At 38.3% G+C, this 21,586-nt stretch overlaps 1 protein-coding gene across 1 annotated transcript in view; it reads right to left on the bottom strand.

The window, feature by feature from the left end:
- LOC122671463 (inositol 3-kinase) overlaps positions 1-16,474 on the bottom strand; it is a 34,810-nt gene extending 18,336 nt beyond the window's left edge. Inside the window, exons 1-2 of the mRNA XM_043868683.1 lie at positions 15,366-16,474; positions 6,450-6,666 (exon numbers count right to left, since the gene is read on the bottom strand). Of these exons, the coding sequence (XP_043724618.1) occupies positions 6,450-6,666; positions 15,366-16,232 (1,084 nt within the window). The 5' untranslated portion in view covers positions 16,233-16,474. The remainder of the gene's footprint in view (positions 1-6,449; positions 6,667-15,365) is intronic.
- Positions 16,475-21,586: the final 5,112 nt, after the last annotated feature.

Genomic DNA, 21,586 nt, shown 5'->3' with positions numbered 1-21,586 from the left:
AACTATAACCTGCACCTCTGTTCCATCTTAAATGCCCACTTAAGTAGGATCCATGACTCTGTCACTCAGACTCATGAGAGAGAGAGAGAGAGAGAGAGAGAGAGAGAGTCTTATTATAGTATCTGATTATACTGTAGGCCCTACCATAGTAAAGTATCCTCAACCCCCACTCTCCCCCTCAGGAAAAAAAAAAAAAACCCCCTTAGTTTTTAGTAAAATTTTACGGTAAAATCTTAGGGTCTTAAAACTATCACTTTTATTTACGAATGGTCGAACATATTTCCGTTGTTGTGTGATTAGGGATGTAAATGGATTGGATTCGACTCGGATAGTGCTATATCTGCATCCGCATCCGATTAGCTTTCGAACGGATTCGGATAGTGCTAAATGGATACGGATATAGATACGGATCGGATATTTTATCCGTTTATATGAAAATATAGCTTTTTGGATAGCTATAGCCTATCCGTATCCGCGTCCGTTTAGATTTCGGACGGATTTGGATAGTGCCAAATAGATACGGACACGGATACGAAAATGGATTTCGACTATTCATTTACACCCCTATGTGTGATACCCTCTCTTGCCCATCCAAAGGCAACGGTCAAAATTCCCTTTTATGTGGCTTAAAGAAAACTCAGTCCTTGTTTTTATCAATGATTTGGAAGAGATGTTTAAGACTTCTGAACAAGTAAGAGATTATGAGATCCTTAAATCTTTTTTTGTCCCCTTGTCTATGAGCCTAGTAATGAAACCTTGGTGGAAGTATATTCACCTATTAAAATGATTTCGAAGTCATTAAAAAATAGGAGAAAATTTTCCCAGTTCACCTAAAATGCCTAACAATGAAACCTTGGTGGAAGTATATTAATCTATTAAAATGATTTCAAGGTTATTAAAAAATAGGAGAAAATTTTACTAGTTCACCTAAAAGGCTAAAATCCATTATTACTCCCCCTCCTCCCTTTTACTTATAGTTGAATGTCCAAAATACCATCCTCTGGCCTACATTTTGACACCCATTCTATGTGATAATATGGGTATCAATGTAAAAATATCTCATTCATGGTAGTTGAAGAAAAATTGCCTCCTCCAAAATAGGAACAAAGCATATGATAGTTGTTGGCCTGAAACCCCCTTTATTAATTGAATCAATGAAGAAATACCTCATTCACGGTAGGTGAAGGAAAACTACCTCCTCCAAAATATGAACAAAGCATATGAGCACGTGGAGTGGTCACACATTGTTGGCATGACATAGTCGGTATTTGGTTTTATCTTGGTTCACTTAAAATCTTAAGGTCATTATTACTCTCCACCCCCCCCCCCCCCGGCATCCCTTTTACTAGTTGAATGTTCGAAATACCCTCTTCCTACTTTTTGACACCCAAACCATGACAGTATAAGTATCAGTGAAGAAATACCTCATTCACGGTAGGTGAAGGAAAACTACCTCCTCCAAATATGAACAAAGGGTATGATCAATTGGAGTGGTTGGGATTTGGCAAGAACTGTTGATCCTTGGTCTTTGTCTTGCCTAAGTAATGTTTCATTTTCTATAAAAATTAATACCTCAATTATTGATACCAATCTCCACAATGCAAACTCAGCTACTTCTTAAAACCTTAATTAGGTAGTTGGATATGATAAGCAGCAATCCACTTTCTAGAGAGAGGAGAATCTCAGTTCTAGAAGAACAAGGCTTTCAATTATTGTCAAGTCTCTTCAAGAAAGAATGGGTTGGATTAGGGTTTAGGGGTTTAAAGGTGCAAAATTATTATTAGCTTTTTTTAGTAAATTGGTTTGACGGTTAGCTAACATTAAAATTCTACATGGGCATTGGTCTTGAAGCAAAATATTTTGGAAATTATATTTTTGAATCGAAGTGTCCTCAACGTCCATCCCAACTTGGAAGACAATCCAACAATGGGTTGCAGTATCTTAAAAAAGGGAAAAAGATCTCTATTTGGTGATGTTTTCTACGCCTTCTCATAGGGCACCGTGAGATGACGCTTCTGCCCCCTGGGTAGATATCCAGGTGTACTCACCCATTGGCCCAGACACTTATGTAGAGACCATGCAACCAAGTAGAGATCTCTTGCGCCCTTAAAAAAATAGTGTGTTGAAAAGATGCAAAATTATTATTAGTCTTTTTTGAGTAAATTGATTTGACGGTTACTAACTTATGAAAATTCTACATGGGCATTGGTTTTGGAGCAAAATATTTTGGAAATTATATTTTTGAATCAAAGTGCCCTCAATATCCATTCCAAGTTGGAAGACAATCCAACAATGGCTAGTGTTGGAAAATTTGGCAATGGTGAGAAAATTAAAGCATGGGAGGATCCTTGGATCTCAAGGGTGCTTGGCTTTAGAGTACCCAATGATTGTCAAGTTTGTAGTTGGATAAAAATTGCAGTAGTTTGTATTTCATTATCTATAAAATTTGTGAAAGCAAGTTCCTTAGCTAAGGAATAAACCGAAATGGGAGTTGGCCCCTTAATCTAAGGAAACAAATTTGATATCAATACAGTAACTAACGAAAAATTCAAATTGGTAAATACTCTCCCTCAAGTTGGAGGAGCAAACTAATTTACGGATAAGAGAATGAAATTAATCCCTGCCTAAGGCTTTGGTAAGGGTATCCGCAAGTTGATGATTGAAGGGAATATTCACAGTCTTGATGGTGTCAGCCCGAATCTTGTCACAAATGAGATGACAATCGATCTCAATGTGTTTTATTCTTTTGTGTAAAAAGGGATTAGAAATGTTGCCAAGATTTTAAAACACAGAATCGGGGATCGGTTCAATCCTCGTCATATCAAAATCAGTCAGAATTGGTCCCAAAAAATCCTAGAATCGACCCTCAAATCTGAAACTCAACAATTCTAGGGTCTTGGACCCATCAGACGGAATCGAAATTGGTCACGGTCAATTCTTATCTGAATTGACCAATCTGATTCTGATTCTAGAAACAGTGAGCGTTGTTTGATTGCCACAATAGAGTGTGATTGTGTGTTGAGATACACAAAGATCATGAACTAGATATTGAAGCCAAGTGATTTTATATGGAGCAAATGCCATAGTACGATATTCAGCCCCTATAGATCATCTCAAGAACATTTTTTGTTTCTTGGATTTCAAAGATATGGGACTAACATCAAGAAAATACAATAACCAGTGAAGGAACACCTCAAAGTGGAACAAGTGCTTTAGTCCACAATAGACATGTAAGATAAAGGAACTGGATGATGATAAGAGTGCCAAAGCTAAGAGAAGATTTGATGTAACGAACTACAGGAAGAGCAGCTTGCCAATGCGGTTCTCTTGGCTAACTCATAAGTTGTCTTAATGACAAAATAAGAAATATCAAGCCATATGATGGTAAGGTATAAGAGGTGGCCCAAATCTTGTACGAATGCACCATCATCAGGTTTGAGTTTGAGATTCTGTTCCATAGAAAAATCACAAGGATGCCCGCCAAAATATAAGAATATTAGCAAGAATATCCAAGGCATATTTATGTTGGGAGAGAAAGATATCTTGTTTGGAATGGGCAACCTTAATCCAAAGGAAATATTTTAACTTATCTAAATCTTTTATGTGAAATCTGGAGTGAAGAAATAACTTTAAAATGGTGATTGAAGTAGGATAATTGCATGTGATGATGATGTAATCGACAAAAACAAATACATACATAAAAGAAGAACCACGAAAATGAGGTAAATAATGAATAATCTGCCTTGAATTGAGAAAACATGATATCAAGAAGAACCGAAGAGAGTTTGGCAAACCAATTATAGGAGGCTTGTTTGAGGCCACATACCCAATATATTTAAATCTTTGGACTTCGGCTAAGAATCTTTAATTTATGATTTTATAACATATTGATGAATATGTTATTTTATGGTATGTTGTTAGCTACTTACTTCCTGAGCTAGTTTCACTCACCCCATTATTACTAAAATTTTCAGATTGATAGTTAGAGCTTTGGAAGTGCTTAGACTTTTGTGCTAAAGCCTTGTGGGGAAGATATTTTTTAGGTGTGATATTTTTTATTGTAATTTTAATCTTTGAGGATGACAGTATAACTTAAACTGGCCTTAGATGGATTGGATTAATCCTGAGTGGTTTATGCCTTTATGGATGGTCTAAGTAAGGATAATTTACATACAGCATCCCTGAGGTATCATGAAAATATAATTATGCCCTTCAGTTTTGAAAAATTCTGCATATCCCTGAGGTATACAAACGTTAACACATACATCTATTCCGTCAGTTTATGACTACGAATGTTAAAAATATGAAGACAAAATTGCCCTTCCAAGAAAAGAAAAAGAAAAGAAAAAACCTGCAATTCATTTTCCCCAAATCGTTTGGGGAAGATGAGTTGCAGGTATCCAGGGAACACCATGGAATCCATCTGGTCTCAGACAGCTCTGAAATTCCAGATTTGTTGTCGCCTAGGACTGCTGGATCGATCCAAACCACTATAGGACCTTTTATTCCTTGCATAACAAGTTCAAACAATTACCCAGCGATGTCTCTCTCTGCAACAACAGAAGCTGAAGAGAGAAATGGGGTTTCTTGATCCAAAGTTCCAATGTTTTTGAAGCTCCCAAAAAGACCCAAACCCTAATACACTCTAACGAACTCCTTAATCTCTTCAAATGCCAGCAGGAATACATGAATTTCTTCTTCAAGAACCTCAACCTTTCTCAAACCCTTTCCTTCACTCAGACCCTATTGAACGCCAAAGGTACTATCTTTTTCACCGGCATCAGCAAATCCGGTTTCGTTGCTCAGAAGATCTCTCAGACCTCATCTCTCTCGGCATTCAATCGGGTTTCTTGTCCCCTCTCGATGCTCTTCATGGAGATATTGGCATTTATCCAATTCAGATCTCCTGGTTCTCTTTAGTAACTCTGGGAACACTGAGGAACTTTACGAGGGAGTTTTTTTGTTTTGTTGTGATTGCCTGTTAGCTGTTTGTTTTCAGTTCTTGCTTTGAAGTTGCCCTTTTCTTCTGGGTGTGTTAAATGTGTGATGGTCTTAGTGGGCTGGTATTATGGAATACGCTAGTGCTGGTTTGTCTTTACTTCTGAACTGTATAACTTTGGGTTTTCCTATCTTCACTTTTCTTTTCTTGAATGTTCGATTTGACGTGGAAGTTTGGTAGATGAAGGGATGGGATGCATGCTGGCAGTGGCAGGGCAAGGCAGGGCAGGCAGGTGGGTGTTCACTCACCTGACCGATTAGAAACCCTAGGACTTCAGATGCTGAAAGCGATCCCATTGAGAACATAAGCTTCGATTCCTAACTGAACCTGCAACTACCACTAATTCCAAGTTTCATAAATTTGTAATCGAAATACCACTTGATTTCTAAAACTCTAGTGGTCTGGATCGATCCAGCAGTCCTAGGCGACAACAAATCTAGAATTTCAAAGCTGTCTAAGATAGATGGATTTCATGGTGTTCCCTAAGGATACCTGCAACTCATCTCCCCCAAACGATTTGGGGAAGATGAGTTGCATATTTTTATTTTTTTTATAAGGGCAATTTTGCCCGTTCACCACATATTTTTAACGTTGTTAATCAAAAATTGACGGAATAGACATACGTGTTAACGTTTGTGAACCTCAAGGGGGTACATAGAATTTTCTAAAACTAAGGGGTATAATTATACTTTTGTGATACTTTAAAGGTGATATGTGTGAATTACCTTTTAATTAATTTCATGCTTTTCGCAATAATTATTGAACACTAGTAGCAAGAGGACTTAGGCATCGGGGTGTGACACTTTGTCTCTCTCTCTCTGCTATTTTTGTCCCCCAAAATTTATCAGGAAACATCGTCTCACCCTGAGTGGAAACACACAATGGATGTGGAGATGAAAGCTCTTCAGGGTTGTGAGACATGGGACTGTTGGGAGGCTATTGATCTGCCTCTAGGTAAGGAGCTAGTATAGTGACGTTGGGTAAAAAAAAAAAAGTTGTCCCTAGTGCAAAAGGCTCCCGCGTTTAGCAGCATTACCCCTGTTTCTAGAGAGGCTGTTTCCAAGACTTGAACCCGTGACCAATCATTCAGCAAGTGAGCACTTGACTAATGCGCCAAGCACGACCTTCCCTAGGATTGTTGTAAAAAGGTCATTTTTTTACCAATACCACCAATCCGTATCTGTATCTGTCAAGGTCGATACCGATAAAAAAACACAAGATATCAAAATTTCTTATGGCTATGTCATACGAAAGAGGAGGAAGAAAGGGTCAGACAGAAATTCCTTATGGCCACTTTTGCATTCTCCAGTCTCTTGGTTAAATTTGGTTACAAGTTACTACACCAGATTTCAGAATTTCTGGTGTAATGACCCACCTTTGAGTTAAAGCACCATGGTTACAAACTACCTTAACTGCTGGCCAAATTATTGAGAGAATTTAGACTACCTACTTGGGCAGGACTCAGGCGGATCCAATCGATCTTCCTTGTCATGACAGGGATCCAATTGATCTTCCTTGCCATGGTAGGTTGATAACAGTTTAGCTGCTCTGGTAAGGTAAGCCTGGAATTCTTCATGCTCAGCTGATTTCTTAAATTCAGCTCCATCATCTATTCTTTCACAGCCATTGATATAAGGTGCCTTCCTTTCTAGCTCATCCTTTACTCTCTAAAGAGGAAACATAAAAATAATGAGCACACATAAATATCATAGTTTCAGAGCAAAAGTCATTCATGATTGCCTAGGCACTAAAATTAAGAAATGATTAGGAGACAAGAAACCAAAGACAGAATTTATTAATATGCTAAAGGAGCTAATTAAATACAGTTAAATTCCTAAGGCAAAATCTCAACACCTAACCATCTGCATCACATCAATGCGCAGACATGCATCCTGAAGGATATATACATTTGGATACTTTACCAAACAGTGAATGAAAACCATTACATCACTATGAGTTTCATATCAGACTAGAATGCTGCAATAGTTAGAACCAAAAGAAGCACAATCTCCATATCTTCCGCAATTCTAAAGAACAAAGCAGCCAAATGAAATGTCCTCGAGAGTAGATTGGAAAGGCATTCTAACCTGGTAAGGTGTGTTTCCTTTATGGAAAGAAGTCAAGAGTTTGAAACTCTCTCTCTCTCTCGGGGGGGGGGGGGGGGGAGCTACTCAAGTTTGAATTAGTAGTATAATAACACAGCTGACGTTTCCTTATTGCTAAAATTTAAGTATAAAACAACAACAAACTCAGCCTTATCCCAACTAAATGGGGCTGGCTACATGGATCATGGCCCTCCAATCAGCTCTATTCAAAGTCATACTAGATACAAGGCCTAAGCTATGCATGTCTTTCCTCACTTATCCAAGGGTTATTTTGGGCCTTACCCTGGATCTTTTAGTTCCTTCGATTTGAACCAAATCACTCCTCCAAACTATAGCATCCCAAGGCCTCCCTTGAACATGGCCATGCCACCTCAAGGCAACTTTCTTGTAACTTATCATATATCGGACCTACTCCAACAACCGCTCTAATATGGTCATTCCTTAATTAATCCTTCCTAGTTTTGCCATCCATCTCAACAGCCTCATCTCCGCTACACTTAGTTTATCTATATGACGTTTCTTAACTGCTGAACATTCCACCCCATACATCATATCTGGTCGTATGACTGTCCTATAGAATTTTGCTTTAAGCTTTAAAAGAATACACCGATCACACAACGCTCCGGATGCACCTCTCCACTTCATCCATCCTATTTTAACTCTCTGTGAAACATCATCCTCTATTTTAAGTATCTTAAAATATATATCAATGTTACGGATCCAGCCCAATGATATGACCACCTATTCCAGCAATTTGAATGGTGCATATAATTAGGACTGGACACTATATTGATCAGTCAGCAGTTTTCAGCAAGAAATCAGTTTGACCTAGGTCCGGACTGTTCACCTTCATGCAGTCAACATTTTGTCTGCCTGATCGAATGATCTGTGAATCTGATTCTAGGCACACATCTAGAAAACCAGTAATGTTTGCAACAGAAGATACCAAATCACCAAAGAGAAACAAGAATAACGACACTCCTAAGTCCTAAGTCCTAAGTCCAATATTATTCCCCATGGAATCAACAGACTAGCATGCCAAGCAACAGATGACAGGTAACTAACTGCTTATATAATGACAACTTTACTTAGCCCAGCCACCCCTTTACAAAACTTACAAGGCTGCAATCCCCGACAGTGTTCCCCAAATTTCATGAGATGGAGCCATTCTTGGGTGACAATATTTCCATATTCAAGAATAGGGCAATGCTTAACTTTCAATGTAGAAAATCTCAGAGCAGGATTGCAGATATTGCTCTCCCATGATCAACAATACTTCCCAGAAGTGCAAATTTTGTAGGATATGTTTGAGAAATAAACATTTGTTTTGTTTTCCTTCTCCAGGAAAAGAAAATTTCTAAAAGCAGAAACCTACCATACAGACAATATCTTGTGGTCTTACTTTAATGGCTTCTTAGGTAGTTAGGTTAAGACTGTAAGACTAAAAGGCCAGCCGAACATGATCGTAGTTCAGGTTATATCCCCCACGTTGATACCAACCAAATTAATGATTTCTTTTCAGTGGGAAGCAATTACAAGGATAATGTCAGAGTTCAGCTAACTCATTTCAGAAACCAGCCATTACATTGCATTGTCCTAATTTTTGCAGGTTCCTGTGTTGTTGACCCTACGAAGGAAAAATTTAAGATCACAACTCGGCCGAGGAAAAACTTTCTGCACACATACATGTAGGAAAATGACTCGCCAAATGCATACTAATCATGTGATACAAGCCAGTTAACAGTAACACTCATTTAATCAACCAGTGGCCTAAAACAGCCATTACAAATTATGGAAGGACGCTTGATTCTACATAGCACATTACTGTACAACATCAAATAGTAACAGAGAACTGTTTGCATATTCTAGCTGACAAATGCAATTTTAGTAGGAAATTAAGGAAATTCCTAAAAGAAACTAGAGGACCTATTGAAGCCAGCACTATAAAGGCATTAAAAGATTAGAGTAATTTGCCATGAACACAAAAACTTATCAGTCCCAAATTACCATCAGTATTATTATTGCTGTCATTGTTGTCGATTTTGAAGTCACTGCGGCTAGCCTTGTTGTTGCTACCACTATAGGGATTTAAATCCTCTGCAGTGCGGGCATCTAGCAGTGCACTGCAGTGCAGCCCTGAGAGCTCGACATGTGGAAGAAGCTTCATACAATGGTGCGAGCTCAATGCAAGGCAGTTTTTTTTTGTCTTTTATTTCTTCTCGAGCTCGGTACCATTGGATGTCGCATCTTCCACGTGTCGAACTCTCAGGCCCGCAATGCAGTGCACCGCCAGATTAGGGCACTGCAGAGGATTTTTTCCTCCACTATAGATACAATAATTGTTGTTGTTGTTGTAGCTGTTATAGTAAACATATAAGTAAGGGCAAAAAATTGATAACATATTCTTTTCACATTAAAAAGTGTTCGAATGTTTTACTTGCAGCATTCATAGAAAGGTTAGCAGATTAATTTTCCGATGTGACTAAAGCTAATACAAATTGGAATTGATCTAAGCAGGTTGCAGGTAAAATATGAACAGGGTACAGAAAGCAATAGGATCATAACTTTTGATTTACACATTTCTTAAAGGCTGAGAAACACAAGTTTATTTTTTAGGGGAAGGTTAAAGAAGAAGCTAGTGAGGGTGGGACCGTCATGGTCAAGTTCTCGATTAGGCCAGCTGCTAAGGAGAGGAGGCATCTGTGTATTCCTCCACATAAGATCCATGGGCCTCTATTCAGAAAAGAAGGGACAAAATGAGAAGCCTCTAACTGGAAGGGGGGGAATGAGTTTATTGTCTTCCATTTAAAAGTAGGAAGATATGATCAATAGGAAATGATATTTACTTTCTAAATTTGGTTTATTTGAGTTCCTTAAAGACTTTAGGTTGGTAGGAGCTTTCTTCCTTATTTATTCCCTTTCCTGTTTTAGGGTAAACTAGAACTAAAAAGAAGAGGGGACGTTGGAGTCAGTTGTGATTATTGTTATAGTTTTTCTTCAAAGACATGTTAATGGAAGTGTTTCTGCCATTATTCTAATCTAATAAGCTGCTGCTGTTGCTATCATCTCTGCTATTATTTCTAACAGTTACCTTGTTTTCTCCTACTTGGCTTGATCTGGCAAGTGTTATTATCCTCTTTCTAAGTTCCTTTGATGCAGATTGCAGGCAGTTCACCCCAATTATCAATTAAGATATGTAGGGGTTTAACAGCTGCTGAGGCCCAGAATTGATGTATATCAGGAAATAACAGGAGCTGGTATGAATTGAAATAGTGGAAGAAGCAGGGTATGATATAGAAGAAGAAATATATAATTAGAAAGAAACAGACCTGATATAAAGCTTGCTGATTAGTCTGCTAACAGTAGCCTGCGGTAGATAGAAAGGGAGAAGAAATGGGAGAAAGAAATACAGAAAAAATAAAGCAGAAGAGATGGAACTGATGAGGATAGAAAAAGTGACGAAAAGGGAAGAGAGAAAGAGACAAATAAGGAGTATTGATAGGGAACAAACGAAGATAGAAAATATAGGAAAGGAAAGAGGAAGAGAAAGCTTAACAATAGAGGAAGACAGAAAAATAACTGCCAAACCAGGCCATGCAAACAACTTTGGCAAGAGTTAACAAATCAAATATTATCCATTAGCTAAACAGGGGGGGATTTGGTGAACTTTTATACGGGGAAAAAAGGAATAGAATAACCCTAGGATTCTAAGACAAGACATAATAATAAACTTTATTTTACTCGCATCCCATGTAGAGACTAGAATATTAATCAAATCGAGTAATTGACAATTTTCCAGGAAGAAAACCATAGTTCAGCTTTTTGGTTTATTACCCCTATGACATCTAGAGAGATCTTTCCTTCCATATAAACCAAATATTGGTTGGACAATATAAGATTGTAGCAATGACTTATGTAGTATGGTACAAGAACTTGCGAGATCTCGCCAAGATCTCGCTAATAACTCGCCATTTCAAAATAGCAAGACAAGATGAAGGTCAAAATGCATTTTCACCCCAACTTGATCGAGTTTAGATCTCGGGTCAAGATTTCGGTTCGACCGAGATTTCAACCCAAACTACCTTATCAAAGTACCAAATCTCGACCGAGAGCAATACCAGTATGACCTGGGGACGGAGGTGGGGCTTATGCGTTACACAGGTGAGACTCAGTTTACGCATGCCACACAAGATCAAGACCATGGTGTCCCCACTACGTACCAGAGACATCCGCGTCGCAAACAGTCACAGGCTCAGGATGATGATATGAGTATGAAGACCATGCTTGAAAGTTTCGAAAGCATGAGTATAGATACTACTAGTGAGCGTCAGTCGTGGCATGCATCTCAGTCTCAGCATGACTATGATTATGGGCAGGAGAGCACCAGTTCCGAATATAGTGGCTATGGTCAGTTTGGGTAGTCAACATATGAGTTCGACAATCAAAGCACCGGGTCAGGTTTTGTGGACATATTCCCAGTCCCCACCAGCCACACCCATACATGCCGATGGTATTTCAACAGCCTCAGTATGACAGTAGCAGTGGATCTAACGCCTTATGGCCCTCATCACAACCGCCTCTTCTATACCCTCGGATAGGGAACTTGGAATATGCTGATGACAACACTTATATGAGTTGTGTGGCAACCTATGTGCAACACTACAACAACACTATGACATGGAAAGACTTTGTGGAACGATATGGGGGTGAATACTTGATTCGGCAATATGGCATGGGATGATAGACGTAATACGTTAAATAGATTGATGTATTGTACACTTTTACATTTGTAATGTTTATTTAAGTTGTTTTATATTAATTGTATTATTTGAATGCATGCAATTACTAAATTAAGTGTAGAATAGGGCCTATTAGTACGTCGCCGCCTACCAACCTAGGGTCCGAAGTGAAACTCCTATTTGGACTTTGTTTTTGCAAAATCTCAGTGTCCTATTGTGTTTAAATGGCCTAAAATAGGCTGAGTAGCAAGTTTCAGCCCCAAAATAGGTCTAAACCCACTGAAACCAGCCATCGAGTTGAAAAAAGAAATTACCCCAACTCGGTTTTTGGCCAAGGCGAAACCTATACCGAAACCGAATTCTTGAACCTTGTAATGTAGACAGTTTCAAACAGTGTAGTCAAGGTGTTGACCCTTGATTACTTGTTCGAATGAAGTGCATGAAAATGCATGCACCCACACACAAGTTGAGTGGTATTGATCAGTTGACTGACTAGAGTTAAGTCATCAAATTATTTTGTATGCTAGTTATTCATTACGACATACATACTTTCTTTGTTATTTAGTCCTTTTTTTTTGTTATTTTTCCTTATATTAATGCACATATAGGTCAAGAGAGTATAAAGAGACCTTTAAGGGACCAAATAAAAGGACTTGAATATCACACCCTTCAACGAGAAGTTAGGGTCTATAGGGGTTATTGAACTATAAAAGAAGCTTTTTCATGATTTTGCACAATCCCAGAGATCAAATAGTCATTGTTTTGTCTTAACAGTCTTCAGGTTCAGAATAGAGTCCATACATAGTTTTGTCAGTATACATGAAAGTAACCAGATGCTATCATGGTTTCGATGATAGGATCATCCTAGTTAGACAGCATAGTTCAAGATCTCGCTCGGAAATCTCGGTAAACTGAGCTAGTCGAGACGAGATATGATACGAAACAACAAAATGTCAAATCTTGAAAATCTCAGTCGAGATTTCGAATATTTCGAGAATCTAGGAGAAATTTCGGTGAAATCTCGAATATTTCGAGAATCTTGACCTCCTCAGTACTCATACAGTCATAGTATTGTATTGTTGGGACTTGGGAGTTAACATGTGGAAGACCAGGGTAGTATGGTGTCTATGACTATGTATTATTCATTGTACTTACGTTGGGTGTCTATGTAATATGCATTGTGAAGACTTCATTGTATTCTTGTGGTTTGTAGTACAAACTTTAAGTCTTTAACTATTTCTTAAATAATTATTCAACTTTATGTGCATAATTTAATTGTTTTACTTGCCAATTATGTCTCATATCATTCAAACAATGTGTAGAATAGGCAATATTACATTAAGGGTTCGGCCTTTACTGCCAAGTGCCAACCAAAGCTACAAATCCAAAACACCAAATTGGGTTTTTTTTTTCCTTCAATTTGAACCTTTAAATATGTTTATATTAAGCCTAAAACAAGCTTACCTTAAAGTTTCGGAGCCAACTATGGCCATATGCCCACCGAAACATTAAAAAAAAAAAATACACAATCTCACCAAGATCTCAAGATCTCGGAAAACTCGACCTGGTCGAGACCGAGCTTTAGAACCTTGTTAGACGGGACCTATGCCATCTTTAAAAAATAGTGGATCAGCCAATCGACTAGCAATAATTGATCTGAACCAAACCAATCCAGATAAATATCTCCTGAGATGATGCAGGTCCAATCCCGATCTTTAATTCATTGGATACTATTCTATTTGAAATCACATACTTCCACAAGTTGAAGTTCCATTATATATAAGCTATCCTTGTCTAGATCAATCCTTTTTTACAGTTGTCAATGGTCAAAATTATTAGAAGCATTGTTTTGGATGAGTTCAACAATTTCACTTCATCAATTTAGGCTGATATGATGTGAACTGTACAATTGGCAAAGAAAATCAATCATGTTTGCTTAATGAAGCCCAAAAAGAGAGAAAGAAATGTTAAACTCCAATTCAATGGTTACCCAAACTGTTCATAATTGGTGGCATAACCATTTATATTGATTTTTTAAATGGATACTAAAAAAGTCTTCCTTAAAGCCTTAAAGTTGACCATGCACACTTAAATTTGCATTTAATAGCGCAGATCAATTCAACATTTTCCATTGCCACAAAAGAAGCCAAAATTTGTATAGACATATAGTATAAGCTATTAAGCATTTATGTAGTGATCTGGATATTTTATATTCACATTCTAGTGCACAATATGCCTTCTGTTTTTTAATGTTTCAGAAGCTCTAAGTATGGTCTTTTTTTTTGGATAGGTTTTAACTGATATAGAGGACGGACCTCGGTGTAGTGGTAAGGTTGCTCCATTGCGACCTAGTGGTTGTGGGTTCGAGTCAGGAAACAGCCTCTCCGCGAAGCAAAGGTAAGGCTGCATACATTATGACCCTCCCCAGACCCTGCAATGGCAGGAGCCTCATGCACTGGGTACGCCGTTTTTTAGGTTTTAACTGATATGGCATCCACAGGGGGAAAAAGAAAAATGAGCTAAATCAATATCTTAATTGAGGATCTCTGAGTATTTGTTAGTATTAATTATGATAGACATCTAATTTCACCACCCACTAGAACTAAAGGATAACTAAGTTGTACATGAAATCATAAACTCAGCTTATTATTTGAAGGATGCATAGGTATGACAGTTTAACCATCCCAAACACTCAGCTTATGTTATCTCTAGCCATAACAACAATGATACAGCACCAAATACCATTGTCAAAGTTATATAAGAAGTGTATCATCAATACCTGGTTATTATGTAAGGCATGCCCAAATTCTTGATATCAAACAACAGCCATGACCAAACTAAAAGGATATCTGATGTTGGGTTCTAGGAGATACATGTTCCTCATTCTCCAACTGTACCCCCAAGCATCCATTGCTCTTTTCAAGAAAAATCTTAGCTATATAAGTCTGAGCTTAAATGTTTTACATGCATTAACAGTTTGGTTACATTTCAAAATCTCCAAGAACAATTTACAGTAATCTACTTTGGGAAGAAGGGTCTTCTAAGAGTGTGATGAATGTCATAGTATTAATTTCTAAGGTCCCTAATGAATGATACCACATTCCAGCTAGTAGGACTTCAGTCGCTGTATGATATCCTGATGTGGCCATTCTTGAGTACAGACTTATTTTGACATATTTACTATTATCATGCTCTTCTTTAAGATGCAAGTTCAAATGGAACCGTATATTTTGGATTCTTAATTGCATGAAATTCCTGGAATATTGAATTTCTAATTGTCTACAGAATGTGAATATACCAAGCTGATTCTGGAAAGGGACATGAAATTGAACCACGATAATGGTTCTGATTCATTTAAGTTCCAAAGTTGTAACATTTGTCATATGTTGAAATTGTATCCAAAAAAAAAAAAACAAGGGTAGCACACATTAGTTACACAAAAAGCCCGCAAAAGATTTTGACAACTTGAAAAATAGATGTCCATGTCTAAATAGAGAGATGTAAGAAAAAAAAGGGACAGACCTGCAGCAACCTCAAGTCAAATTTGGGAACACCAATCTGAGCAACAGTCAGTGAACCGAAGAAATTCCCCAAGAGTGCTGCATCCGGCACTGCCAAACCTCGAATAAGCCCTGCAACAAAACCCCCTAACAAACTATCACCAGCACCTGTAGGATCAACTTGAACAGTCGGAAATGGCAGAATCTGCATTTCCCCATCTTCCCGGAAAACCCTACAACCATCCTTCCCGTCGGTAACAAGAACACAACACCATTTCCGTGCCTCTTCAACATCAACAAAAGGAGCTTCTTCAGCAGAAGCCTTAAGGAACCCAATCCGAGGCAAGAGATGAAAGAAGCCACTCTCTCTGAGGGTAACAAGCTTCACAGTCCCATCCACAGGATCAAAGTCGCGAATTAAAGCTTGTATGTCAACAAAAACCACACGACAGATATCAAGCATACGCTCAAGGGTTTCAGGCAGGATCTCCCCAGCAACACCAACAGCCAGACCGAAATCGAATTGGGAATCGGGAAGGTCTGAGGGGTTAATCGGATCACAGACATGAACCCTTTTGAGGACACGATCTTGATTCCCATTTGAATCTGGGTCGGAGGTGAAATGGGCATGGAAGAGAGTGGTCAGGGAAGAAGGAGAGGAGATGGGTTCGTGAGAGACAGAGTAGACGAAATCGGGGCCGACCTTAGAGACATAATGACAGGGGATCGAGAGGTTGTCAAGGACGTTAGAGACAAAGGACGCAGCACCGCCAAGGCTCTCACCCACCACTCGGCCATCGCGGATCAGAACGTCGTGACAGTAATTGCCCACCACCAGACCTCGGAGACCCACCACCGCCTCTGGTTCTTCTGGAGCTTGTCTCACCATAGTGACTGCTTTGATCTGGAACAGAGGTTAAGGTTTGTGTCTGTTCTTCGTTGATACCTTCTGGTTTCATGAGTGCCCACAAAAACCCAGGTTTAGACCATGAAAACAGAAGGAGAGAAAGGGAGAGAGAGAAAGAGAGAATCTGCGATGTGGACCAAATTATGCTGAAGGATGAAGGCGTGTTCCTGAGTTTTGAATTGCGTTCGATAAGCAGGCGACGCGCGCCAACAAAATGGCTGGAGAGAGAGGTGGGTGGGGGTGGGGGGGGGGGGGGGGAGATTCCTGTGTATGTTGGGTGTGCTGTGTTTTCCACTCTTCCACCTTCAGAGATTCTAAGTCATTGGTGGGAAAATGGAGAATTGATCAAAGGGAAAAAGGAAAAGAGAGGGTTGGCCACTCACGCCAAAAAAAGATTAAAATTCCCACTTTTTCTCGCAGAGGAATGTAGCCGTGTGGGGCTGCAACTGCGAGAGAAGGAATTAGGCATTAGATTCTGGTGGACAGCTGCGGGTCGTTACTCGTTGTTAGTTTGCTTCAGAAAGCGGGAAGGTGAGAACTGGGATTTTCCGCGGTTACAGCCTACAAGTGCGAGGCTGGATCAGGTTCTCTACGCTACGCTCTTAGACGTACAGATGGTATCCACTCACTCTCTTAAATTCCATTTATTGGGGATATAAATGGTTAATCCAAAATTTGAATTCGATCGGCATCCATATGCGTTTAGCCGTTTAGGGACATCCGTATCCTTTTAGATCCGGAAATAAAATTTGAACACTCCGATAAAAATCCATCCAAAAAAATTTCAAATATTTAATAATAATAAATTAAATAAATAATGATCTTGAGGGTTTTTGAAGATTCATCAGGTTCTAGAATATGAGAAAAGAGAATCATGATCTAAGAGATATGGTTTGAGAATGAATTGTATCCATTGGGGGGAGAAAGGTCCAAGTTACACAAGGCAAAAATGTAATCGGATGTTAAAAAATTTGAATTCGATCCATATTTGAATCCATCCAAATCCATTTAGAGGTATCCATATTCGGCCAGGGAATATCCGAATCTGATTACATTCGATCCATATCCAAGCGGAATCCGATCTATCTATAAGCCTATCATTTGAACACTTAAGAGTGTATGAGAAATTGATCTAAAGCTCTACAAGTGACGGGTTGGAGTTGGGATAGAAAAAGTAGATTCGAATCTGATAGTAAACCTTTCCCTTTGGATTTTGGAATCTTTCCATTTGATGCTTTCAACGTTGATACCTGGGAGTTTCTTGTCAGGTAGTAGCTGTAGAGAGGGGTGAATGTTCACGTACATGAGCGTACGTGAACGACTCACAGCCGTTTAAATGGAACATTCCCACAGAATAGATTCCATTTGAACGATTGTGAGTTGTTCACGTACGCTCATGTATATGAACATCCCCTGCACACGTAGTTGTAATATGAGTCGCTCGATACATGCAAAGATCTGATCAATGCCTTTTAAACACTTTGTTTTCTTTTTTATGAAACCTTTTAAACACGTTTTCTCATAGCTCTCCTCCCCCTCCCCCCCCCTCTCTCTCTCTCTCTCTCTCTTTTATTAAGAGTGAAGGTTTCCTATGAGGGCAGGAAGCCCACACTACAACTAATGAGAAGTTGGAAAATAGTATTATCCAAGAGAAATGTAAGTTTCCACTGTTTATTAAGTGAGGCGAGTATAAAGGAATCTATACAAAGCCAGTTTAGCAATCTTTTTCTTTTTTTTTTTTATAGGTACCTTCTCTCTAGAGTCACTCTCCTCTAACTGCCGCCTCCAATAAAAAAGCACATGCTACTTTTTTTAACCTTTAATAAAGAGATTTTCTTATTGACTTCCTCAAAGTGTCAAATAATTTGTAATTTTATATATATATATATATTGTTTTTTAATATAATATATAATTTTTTAAATAGTAGTTTTGTTACATATGTTTCAAAAGAAAATTTTAATGTCATTTTATATGTGTACTCAAAAAATATGCATGACAATGATATCTTTTGATAATGACAAAATGATGTCACTTTCACATTATTTTGAAAATCTTTTTTTATCTCTATCTTAAACAACTTTTGAGGAAAAGACAAGAGACAATTAAAAGAATGTGTCAAATACTAAATACTCACTTTAATAAAATTACACTTGAGGTACTTAAGAAAAAATATCTGCATTTAAATTATCTAATATTTTAAATAGGGATTATTTGAATGATATCCCTATGGGTAGGGCTGCAACAGGGTCTGGTTGGGCCGGGCTTTTTAAAACCCTAGCCCAACCCTGAGTGCCCTTAACTGGGCCGAGGCCCGCCCTGACCCTGATTCAGGGCCTAAATACCTTGACCTTAACCCTGACCCTAACGGGCCAGGCGCAGCCCAAGCCTGCCCTGATTGGCCCTGGCCCTGCAATAGTTAAATTAAAATTACAAGGCAAAGGATGTGAGAGAAGAGGCTTGAACCCAAGACCTTTTAGTGCCTACTGGATTTTACACAATACAAACTACCAAGTGCACTAAGTACTTGATATACATATAATACCTTTTATTTTTTAATAAATAAAGAAATTTCTTCAGGGCCAAAATCAGGGTTGGGCTGACCCGAGGTCTCAACCCTGACCCGACCTGACCCTGACTCAGGACCAGGAATTTCTGGCCCTAACCTGCCCTTAGGGTCAGAAATCTTAGCCCAGGCCCTGTTCGGGCTCAGGGCGGGCCAGGGCAGGTTCAGGCCGATAGGGCCAAACTTGCAACCCTACCTATGGGTGTATGTAGAACATGTGATCTACTTTTGACTGTCCTTTATCTTATTCCTAAAAATTATGTAAGTTCGGAGAAAACAAATTTCATAATAATTTGTAAGTATACTTACTATTATGTCATTTTCAAGAGTTATCATTATCTTGTAAGTATTTTAAGTTTGCATGTGAAATGACATTTTATCCTCCCCTAAAAAAATAAGTGTGTTCTACTAAAAGTAGGGCTGTAAACGGATTAGATTCGACTAGGATAGTGCTATATCCGCATCCGCATCCGATTAGCTATCGGACAGATTCGGATAGTGCTAAATGGATACGGACACGGATACGGATCGGATATTTTATCCGTTTACATGTAAATATAGCTTTTCGGATAGCTATAGCCTATCCGTGTCCGTATCCGTTTAGCTTTCAGACGGATTCGGATAGTGCTAAATGGATATGGACATGGATACGGAAATGGATTTCAACTATTCATTCACACCCCTAACTAAAAGGGCAATAAAATAAAGTTACAAATTACTTAACACCAAAAAACCCTTTATTTTTAAACAAGTTTTATTGTTTTTATAAAAATGAAGTTGAATTGGATTGACATGTTTTATTATCTTGTGATTTTCTTAATCCAATTATTTTCTTAAGTTGTTTTCCAGCAAGTTAAACCTAATCCTTATTCCACTATTCAGTTAAATCTTATTCTATGTGTCTTAACTCTAAACTTTATCCTAGTTATATATCTCAATCCTTGATCCATTCACGATCTAATAGTATCTATAATGAATCAAATTACCTTTCTACCTTCCATATAATAGAATTTTACCAAAGAATCGCCTGTGGGTTGTGGATTGTCTTACCATTGTTTGTGATGGTAGTTTTGATCAGAATTCTGGATTTGCAGGGAACACACATGATGAGAAGATCTGAGGTATCGTTTAAGGATTGTTGCACTTAGCACAAAGACAAGGCTAGGGCGAAGTAGACATTTGGGTTGATAGTATAGAGGTAGTGAGTTGGCTCTACCAAGCATGGTTCTGAATCTCGGATCGGATCGGTATTGGTCGAGGCTGATCCCAAGATTAGACCGATACAACAAGGTTTGACTGGATCGTTCCTTGGATCGGCCGTTCCAATCCGATCCTTGACTGATCCGACTAAATATTTTTTTTAAAGTTTTTAGGTATTTTTTTAAATTTTTTATATTATCTTGACCGATATTGACCGATATCAACCAATATTGGCAGATCCAATCCGGATAATGTCGGCTGATCCGATCTCGAGATCAAAACATCCACCAACTTTGGCCGATACATGACCCGATCCATAAAAAAATGATTTTGAGGTTGTTTTGACCGATCCGATCCCGATCCAAAAAGGCTTTGGCAATGACCGATACCTGGATTTTGAACCTTGGTACCAAGAGCCTAAAAGTGGAGTGGATGGACATAGGAGCTTTTTGTATTGCTTTCTAATGGAGTAGATATTATGAACTCTTTTTCATATGTAACTATCAAAAACAAGAAAATCTTGGATGAACAACTTTTTTGCTCACAACCTTTTGGGTCTTCTCTTTTGCACCTAAACAAAAATCTCTCTTTCCATTGTTCTATTTGTTAACCCTTTTTTGAAATTTCGAAGGGTTAATTGATAATTTATCCTGTCCAACAATTTTATGTTCTTTTCATTCTTTAGTATCCAGATTGTAACTGAACTCATGAGTGTTCATTAATTGGAAGAATTCGATTAATTTCTTGAACTCCCCTCCCAGATGCCAACAATTTCGGGGTAATTCTGAAAGTTTTATTCGTAGCAAGTTTGTTTGTCCCTCCATTTATTATGACACTATCATTTAATTAAGTATTACACGGGTGCAATGACACAGTTAAAATAACTACATGCGTTAATTAGCACAATACCCACGTAGCTAGCCTACTACTACTGTCCTAAGTAACTCACTTATAAACAATAACTCCTACTACCCAATAGATCTCCACGTAACTAGCTAGTCCCTTAGAACTCCACTTACGGGTTGCATGCGCCCATGCAACACAACCCTATGCATATTCCTCATGCAATACAGCCTATGCGCGTAACAATCCATCCCTCTTAAAATTTGTCCTTGTCCTCAAGGACAAATAAAAGAGTGTGGTTCCCAGTCTTTTAGTAATTGTAAGGAGTGGTAAGCGCAAGCATGAAGACCATCATGAAGAAGAAACCCATCAACTGAATTGCGAACTTCCCATTATAATCAATTTAGGCCATCGTAAACCAGTACGTACTCAAGGAAAAATTCAGATAATTCTATCTGTCCCACCTTTCATTACGATACGACAATTTAAAGAAGTATTACATGGTTACAATGACACGGTTAAAATAACTAGATGCCAACCCCACAAACGTAACAATAGTAGTTACATAACTATCCCATCGAGGAATTGTAGGAGAGAATTATTAGGAGTTTCAGCTTATCTTTCATTTCATATTCATCCCTATTAAATATAGTAAAACAATACTTGTTACAACTATACTATAACTATCCCACTCCATGTACTCCACTGTTCCTTACAACCTACAACTAT

Source organism: Telopea speciosissima, chromosome 8 (assembly GCF_018873765.1).
Source record: "Telopea speciosissima isolate NSW1024214 ecotype Mountain lineage chromosome 8, Tspe_v1, whole genome shotgun sequence".
In the NCBI taxonomy this organism is placed as follows: Eukaryota; Viridiplantae; Streptophyta; class Magnoliopsida; order Proteales; family Proteaceae; genus Telopea; species Telopea speciosissima.
Note: the sequence above shows the minus strand (reverse complement) of the source record. Positions and strands in the feature narration are given on the sequence as shown.